Genomic DNA, 8,484 nt, shown 5'->3' on the forward strand with positions numbered 1-8,484 from the left:
GTGCGTGGAAATCTTTCCTCCTTCACGGCTCCCTCCCACTGGTGCAGGTGCCGTCCCTATTCTTTTGTCTCTGTTATTTCTTTTTTCTTTTGCCCTACCCAAGTACGGGGGGAGTTTCTTGCCTTTTTGGAGGTCGGACGTTTTCTGCCAGCGTTCAGTGGGTGTTCTGTAGGAGCAGTTCCACGTGTAGATGTATTTCTACTGTATCTGTGGGAAGGAAGGTGATCTCCGCGTCTTACTCTTCCGCCATCTTCCCGAGCCTCTCGCAGGAGATTTAAGTAATTTTCCCAAGATGGTTAAGGGCAGTGGTAAAGAAAAACTCAATCAAACAAAGAAAAAAAATTGATATTTCCTCACTCCCAATGAATGGTACTTAATGAATAAGTACTTCATTATAGCAAGATGAGTACTGTAACAGAATTCAGTCAGAAAAAAAAAATCAGTGATTTTAGGGGGATGGAATTAAATATAAGGCATTGGGTAAACAGCTACTAAAGAACACAGCAAGTTAAGGGAGGCATTGTGCTAGTAACTGGTTAATAACCATAAAATACTAATTGCAAGAAGGTGATTTCATTCATGGAGCTGAAGAGCAAAGGGAAGAAGTAGGGTTACTTGAATCTGGAGAACTGTAGGGCCGGCCCCATGAATCTCAAAAATGAGACTCAAAACTCTTACAGCAGGTACTGCTAAGCTGGTGCAGAGGATCTGAGACATTGGTAGAGAGATCAAAGACCTGGGGCTCAGACCCAGACAGCTATGCTGGTATCTTTTAGACTGACAATGAGGTTGGTCTGGATTGAATTTTTTTTAAAAAGGATATTGAAACTAAGTGTAATTGCCAGTGTAAAATTTGTTATTAAGATTGACATACAGAAAGCAGATCTCCCAGATTTCCAAATCCCCTTGCATTCACCCTACTGCAGATCTCTGTAGAAAGAGGGCTGATACAGCAGCAGTGTTGTTCCTATAATGCAGAGCACAAAATGGGAAGGGGCTTTGGCACTGAAAAGCAGTAACTTAAAAACTGGTACACCACCCAGGTACCATGCCTTTTTCTAGAAAATATAAAGAAATACATTTCAGGAAAAATAAAACTTCTAATTGTTTAAAATAAAAAAGAATAAGTAGAAACATTATAGGAGTTACCTTTTTTAATGCATATCTATTCAGATACATTTTTGGGTACTAATTGTTTTTATTTCCCATGTTGAGTCTGAGTCTTTTGCTTGAGTTTTTCAGGTTGAGGCTGAACTTCTTCCTTTTTTTCCTTAGGTTTTTTCCTCATACAGAGCAAAAGAAGACAACATAATAGAATTAACAACAAAATAAGACATGGTAGGGCCAGGTAAATCTTCTTTATCCTCTTTCTCTTAGGGGGTGGGCCACTGTCAACACTACCTCCATTGCCTTGTTTTAGGCAGTTGGGAGGGTCCCACTTATAGTTACAATGACAGTGATGTTTATTGTTGCAGATCCCCCTCATGTTACAGAACTTAGGTGAACAATTACTATCCAAGCGAGAGAGATGGACGCACTTCCTTCCGATGCAGACATGTTCTGGGCCACACTCTGTGCCATCTTTCACTTCACCAATATCAGGTATGGTCATCCCCATGTGGTAGTCTGTACCCCAGCAGGTGGCGTTGTTGAAGCGAGTCCCATGCACAGTCGAATGCTCTGTCAGAAGGGGAATTTCTGCCACATTATCGCACTGAATTCTCCCACACAAGCTGTCCAACATACTGCATTTTAGATATGTAGGGCCTTCGACTCCACAGTTACCAAAACGGTCACCTTGAGTGTTTACTTGTTTGTAGCAACTGTCGTTTGCATTTTTTGCCTTTTGGCCGAAAATCTGCCTACACTGTGCGTTGCGGTCATTACATCTCTTTTCATAGCAGTAGGCATTGTCATTACAGGGTATTCCATGCTCTACATATACATCGTCTGGGCACATATGGGATGATCCATTGCACCACTCTGGAAGGTCACATTCATTGACCTCCTTTCTACACATTTCTCCTGATGGTAAGAACTTGCAGTCCTTGCAGCAAAGCCCAAAAGCACAAGTAGACCCAAAGCTTAAACTGCAGTTTGTCAGACAACAGGCATCTTTTGAACAATGCTGAAAAGATCCACAGTCACACTCTTCTCCTTCTTCAACAACACCATTTCCACAGCGCTTCCTTGAAAACATGTCCTTTGTGTATACAGTGTACTGCAAACATTTTGCCTGCTGTACAGAATATCCCCAAAAATAAGAATAACTACAATTGCTAAATTGGGCTATTGGTGGGTTGTCATGACGCATTATACATCTATAATAACCTGCAGAACACACACACAATACAGTGTCATGAAACATACCCAAATTATGACCTATATGATGAGCTACTGCAATTCCAATAATGGCCAAGGTTTTGTTTGCAAAAGTAACAACTGCACAACTAAAGTGTGATCTACACATTCCTGCAACATAGCCTAAACCACTTAATCCTCTCAAGGTCTTATTTATAAAAAGATGTACAGTATCATGTGCCATGCGGGCATCAATGGTATTAGCCTTCCAATGGCAAAAATCTCTCAGAGACCTCCTTACAGCATCCACTTCAACCTGGTTTCTTTTAGTCCAGATCTCCATACCAAACAATAACACCTTCATACCCATTACCTGATAAATGGAATCCACTATATTTACAATAAGAAACACATCCTCCTGCAACTTTGAGACATTCCTTTTAAAATGATTATATAGAGTATTGTCCACCACCAGTGCAATTTCAACAAAGAATGAATGGATCCACCAGCCATCGTAATGACTTTGTTTCAGAGTAGAATTACCAACCTCTTGAAACTCAAATTGGTGTACAATTTCCTCTTCTTGCATAAAACCAGATTTCATGTTTGGGAATTGGGTCTCCTCACTGTCCATTTTATATACCAGGTGTTCAAATTTGGTAGAGAAAATCATGGGCTTAATTTCATAAACAACATCATTTATCTGTAATAATCCTCGAAAGCCACCAGAACAGGTACTGAGGGCAACAAGGGATTCTGGGTCCCCCTCCACATAACCCTGATAGTAGCAGTCATTCTGGACAAAAGGCTGGTCCTTCAGGAGAGCACCCTGGTCTGAGTAGGTGAACACTGGGAGGTGTCTGGACAGCAAATGCTTCTTGATATTCATGTGGAGAACGTGTCTCTGGCCCCCAAAATGCAGGCTGTAAGAGAGCTGGCCTGGAGGCTTCATGCTTCTGCCAGGGTGTGTTACCTTCAGGGGAATCACCACTTCTGGAGGACTGTGATACTGGGGGTGCTCAGCCCGGGTGTGTCCTGAAAAAGACAGAAACACCCCAAGCCGGTGTAGCAAGAGTATGATCCTCATGTACAACAGGGCTTTAATCACAGTCATTATGAAGCTACCAGTATTGGTCCAGAGAAGAAGGCAGGCAGGGTTGGGAGTCACAGATGGTCTGGCTCCTTATTCTGAGCTGCTTAGTGTACAGAGCTAATCATTAAGTATTTGTCTTCTGGCAGAGTTGAACCATTAAAGCATAAGCCCTACAAGTAAAACAAAATATAACATATGGTTGGGGGTGATTAGAAAAGGGCCTAATAGGGAGAAAGAGAAAGGCATACAACAAAAGTGATTAGTGTTTTGATCAAGGGATGACTCTAGAAACTGCACAGAATTTGCTTTTAAATATTGATAAGGCAGAGGGGCATTGGGGGAGTATGGAAGAGTGAAAACCGGCCATAGATTCATAGTTATTGAACTTGGATGGTGGGCAATTAAGGATTCATTATACTATTCTCTAAATATATGTATATGTTAAACATTTCCACAATAAATAGTTAAAAAAATATCTTAAGGGTAAGGTGACCATATGTCTTGGATTGCTGGGATTGTCCTAATTTACACACGTTAAATTGGTATAAGTAATACTACCTGTTTTTTTCAACCACAAGTCATAAATTACTCAATTACCTAAGATACATACTAAAAGCAACAACAACAATAACACTCTGCTGTTATTTTAAAATCTCTTTTATAATACTTATCATTACCTCCCTAGAACAAAATGTTAGTTTTATCTTTCTTACATAACTCTTCTCACTAGACTTGTCATATTAGAAGTACTCAAGAGCGTTATCTATGTCTTTCACAAGTGTTAGTATCCCCAAAGTGCCTAGCTTAATTCTTTATATAGTAAAGAATGGTCAACTTGACTTTTATTGTGCCTTGGAGTGTTACTCAAAAGGTATTTACACTTGACTACATTTTAATGTATAATATTATTCAACACCTGTGGCCAATTTTGTTTTTGGAACAAAGTGTTATAGACTCAGTTTTCCCTGCTTATTTTATCTATATACAACTAAATACTCTGGATATAATTAAGTGGAAGACAAAAAAAAAAAAAACCTCTGAAAGCTAAAAAGCAAAAGACAGACTGGCTAGAGACCTCTAGACTTGAGGAATGGCAACAAGGTGAGTTCCCTGGGTTTTAATTTAATTGCTCTCATATATCCCAAATTGGGTGCTGGAGAGGTCTTTAACACAGAATCATCAGCAGGCATAGACAAAAACAAACAAACAAAAAGCCTCAAGAATAGTTTTCTCTCTCTGTCCACATGACAGAGAATGGAAAAGCTCAACAGAGAACCAGTAAGGTGCTCCAGCATCTGCTCTTGAGCCAAGACACATGTGGATTGATTCACCCAGAGCAGCAACCTCAAAGACTTGTAGGCCAACCCAAAACACAGTCCACAATCAGTGCACTGGTGGACTGTTCAATCCACCTACATTGGCAATATAAAAGCCCTGGCAGGCCAGCCTAACACTGATTCAATATCTAGGTAACTAACTAACTGATCTGCCTTCAGAGGCAGCAACAAAATCCCAACAATTTGACCCAACCTCCACTCAACACTAGGGCAGGGAATGGAACCCTATATTAAACATAGCAGTATCATTCATAAAGCCTGATATATCCCACTCCTTCACCAAATGACGTAGGAGACACAGCCTATTGGCTTCTGTTTCTCACATCTCCAGATTTGAATATGGACCAGTGACACCAGTTAAATCCAGAATGTTAGAGTAGATCAAGCAGAAGAAAGGACCACTCAACTCAAAGATGGGTCATTGATAATTATTCAGTTAAAGAAGAAAAAAAGAATAAAGAAAGCAAGCGGCTTATAGGACACCGACAAGAAGACCAATATACACATGATGGAAGGCATAGAAAGAGAGAGAAAACAAGAGAGAGAAAGGACCAGATAGCTTATTCAAAAAAAATATAATGGCTGAAAATTTCCCAAATCTGAAGAAAGAAATGGGCATCCACATGCACAAAGCCCAAAATGTCTCAAATGAGATGAATCCAAAGAAACCCAGATAAAGACTCATTAAAACTGTGAAGTCAGAGACAAGAAATTTTGAAAGTGGCAAGAGAAAACAACATGTCACATACAAAAGAACCACCATAAAACTGAGTAGATTTTTCAGCAGAAATCTTGCAAATCTGGAGAGAGTGGGATGATGTAGTTAAAATGCTGAAAGAAAAAAACTATCAACTAAGAATGCTATACCTGGCAAAACAGTCTTTCAAAAATTAAAGAAGACATAAAGACATCACTAAACAAACAAAAGCTGAAGGAGTTTATCACTGTAAACTGTGATAAACTGTAAGACACTAAGTGCTAATGAGATTTTTTCAAGTTGAAAGAATGCTAAATAGCAACATGGTAGTGTAAGAAAGTATGAAATATACACACATATATATTATATAAACATATAAATGTAAACTCATCTATAGACAAAACCAGAATACATTATAACTTTAATTGTGATGGGTAAATTACTTTTAATTTTAGTGTCAAAGTCAATGATGAAAGTATTAAAAATAACTAAAACTAAAAAACATATTAAAGAATATACAGTAAAAATTGATATATAAGTTGTGACAACAACAAAAAGTGTGAGCTAAGGAGAAGTTAAAGTGTAGAGTTTTTGTATGCAATTGAACTTAAGTTGTTATCAGCCTAACATAGACTACCTTAACTTTGATATTTTATGTAAGCCCCAAGGTAACCACAAAAAATATAGAAGTTACACAAAAGAAGAAGAGAAAGGAATTAATGCATATAAAATACAAAAAAAATCAACAAAACACAATGGAAGGCAACAAGAGAGGAAAAAAGACATACAAAAGAACAAAAAAGATTAATAGAAAACAAAGAACAAAATGACAACATTAAATCATTCGTTATCAGTAATAACTTTAAATATAAATGGATTAAACTCTCCAGTCAAAAGACATAGAGTGGCTGAATGGATGTAAAAAAATAAGACTCAATTATATGTTGTCTAGAAAAAATCCTCACTTTAGATGTAAGGAAACACATAGGCTAAAAGTGAAGATTGGAAAAAGATATTCCCTATAAATGGTAACCAAAAGAGCAGAAATGACTAGACTTATATCAGACAGAATAAACTTTAGGTCAAAAACTGGCAAAAGAGATAAAGAATAACACTGTATAATGATAAATGGATTAATCCACCAGGAAAGTATAAGAAATATATATATGCGCCCAACATCAGAGCAATATAAATATATAAAGCAAACATTGACAGAACTGAAGGGAGAAATAGACAACAATTCCATAAAAGTAGACTTCAATACCCCACTTTCAACAAAGGATAGAACATCTAGACTGAATATCAACAAGGAAATAAAGGATTTTATAGCACTATAGACCAAATCAATCTAAAAGACGTATACATAATATCCCACCCAACAGCAGCAGAATACAGTTCTTTTCAAGATTACATGGATGTCTCTTCAAAATAGATCACATAGTTACAAAACAAATCTTAACAAACTTAAAGATATTGAAATCTTACCAGGTATCTTTTGTGATTACAATTAAATGAAACTAGAAATCAAAGGCAAAGGGAAAAATGGAAAATTTACAAATAGGTTGAGATTTAAAATCATACTATTAACAACATTGAATCAAAGAAGAAATCAAAAGAGAAACTAAAAAATGCCTTGAGACAAAAATGAAAATGCACATACTGTAACGTATGGGATGCAGCAAAAGCAGTACTAGAAGGGAAGTTTATCATGATAGATGCCTACCTCATGAAACAAGAAGAAATCTCAAACAGCTTCACATTCCACCTAAAAGAACTGGAGAAGAACGAACTAAGCCCAGAGCTAGTAGAAAGAGAGAAATAACAAAGATCAGAGTGGAAATAAATGAAATAGAGACTAAAAATACAGTAGAAGAGATCAATAAAAGCACTGGTTCTTTTAAAAGATAAACAAAATTAACAAACCTTTAGCTAGACTTAGAGAAAAAGCCCAAATAAATAAAATCAGAAATGAAAGAAAAGATGTTACAACTGATACATCAGAAAAGCAAAGGATTGTAAGCAACTACTAAAGAACAACTATACCCCAACAAACTGGACTAACTAGAAAAAGTAGATACATCCCTGGAAATCTACAATCTTCTAAGACTAAATCATGAAAAAATACAAAGTCTGATCTACCTATAACTAGTGAGGATATCAAAGCAGTAATCAAAAACCCTCCAACAGGGCTTCCCTGCTGGTGCACTGATTGAGAATCTGCCTGCCAATGCAGGGGACACAGGTTCGAGCCCTGGTCTGGGAAGATCCCACATGCCGCGGAGCAACTGGGCCTGTGAGCCACAACTACTGAGCCTGCGCATCTGGAGCCTGTGCTCCGCAACAAGAGAGGCCCGCGCGCCGCGATGAAGAGTGGCCCCCGCTCGCCGCAGCTAGAGAAAGCCCACACACAGAAACGAAGACCCAACACAGCCAAAAATAAAATAAAATAAAATAAATTAATTAAAAAAAGGCTTCCCCCCTCCGCCACCCCACCTTTAAAAAAAAAAAAACCCTCCAACAAAGAAAAGTCCAAGATTGATAGTTTCACTAGAGAATTCTACCAAACATTTAAAAAACATGAATCCTTTCAAACCCTTCCAAAAAATTAAGGAGAGAAGACTTCCAAACTTATTTTATGAGGCCAGAATTACCTGATAACACAACCCAAGAAAGACACCACACGACAAAAAAACTATAGGTGATTCCCTGATGAATACACATGCGAAAATCAACTACAAAGTGGTAGCAAATCAAATCCAAAAGCACATGAAAAGGGTCATACACCATGACCAAATGGGATTTATCCCTGGGATACAGTGGTGGTTCAACTCATGAATATTACTTAAGTTAATACACCACATTGACATAATTAAGGGTAAAAATCACAGGATCGTATAAAAAGATGCAGAATAAATGTTTGACAAATTCAGCACACTTTCATGATAAAAATTCTCAAAAAACTAGAAATAGAAGGAAATTATCTCAGCATAATAAAGGCTATATATGAAAAGCCCAAAGCTAATATTATACTCAATTGTAAAAGACTGAAAGCTTTT

At 37.6% G+C, this 8,484-nt stretch overlaps 1 protein-coding gene across 1 annotated transcript; it reads right to left on the reverse strand.

Annotated features, from left to right (window-relative positions):
* Positions 1 to 268: 268 nt before the first annotated feature.
* On the reverse strand, positions 269 to 7,900 carry ADAM29 (ADAM metallopeptidase domain 29). The gene has a single exon (XM_082468885.1). The coding sequence runs from the start codon at positions 3,413 to 3,415 to the stop codon at positions 1,199 to 1,201; it is 2,217 nt and encodes a 738-aa protein (XP_082325011.1). The 5' UTR covers positions 3,416 to 7,900; the 3' UTR covers positions 269 to 1,198.
* Positions 7,901 to 8,484: the final 584 nt, after the last annotated feature.

The sequence above is a fragment of the Balaenoptera physalus genome (genome assembly GCF_965194825.1).
Source record: "Balaenoptera physalus genome assembly, chromosome: 7".
Taxonomy (NCBI): domain Eukaryota; kingdom Metazoa; phylum Chordata; class Mammalia; order Artiodactyla; family Balaenopteridae; genus Balaenoptera; species Balaenoptera physalus.

Excerpts from the sequence above, each read along its gene's own strand:
- ADAM29 (XM_082468885.1), bottom strand. The coding sequence starts at position 3,415 with ATGACTGTGATTAAAGCCCTGTTGTACATGAGGATCATACTCTTGCTA.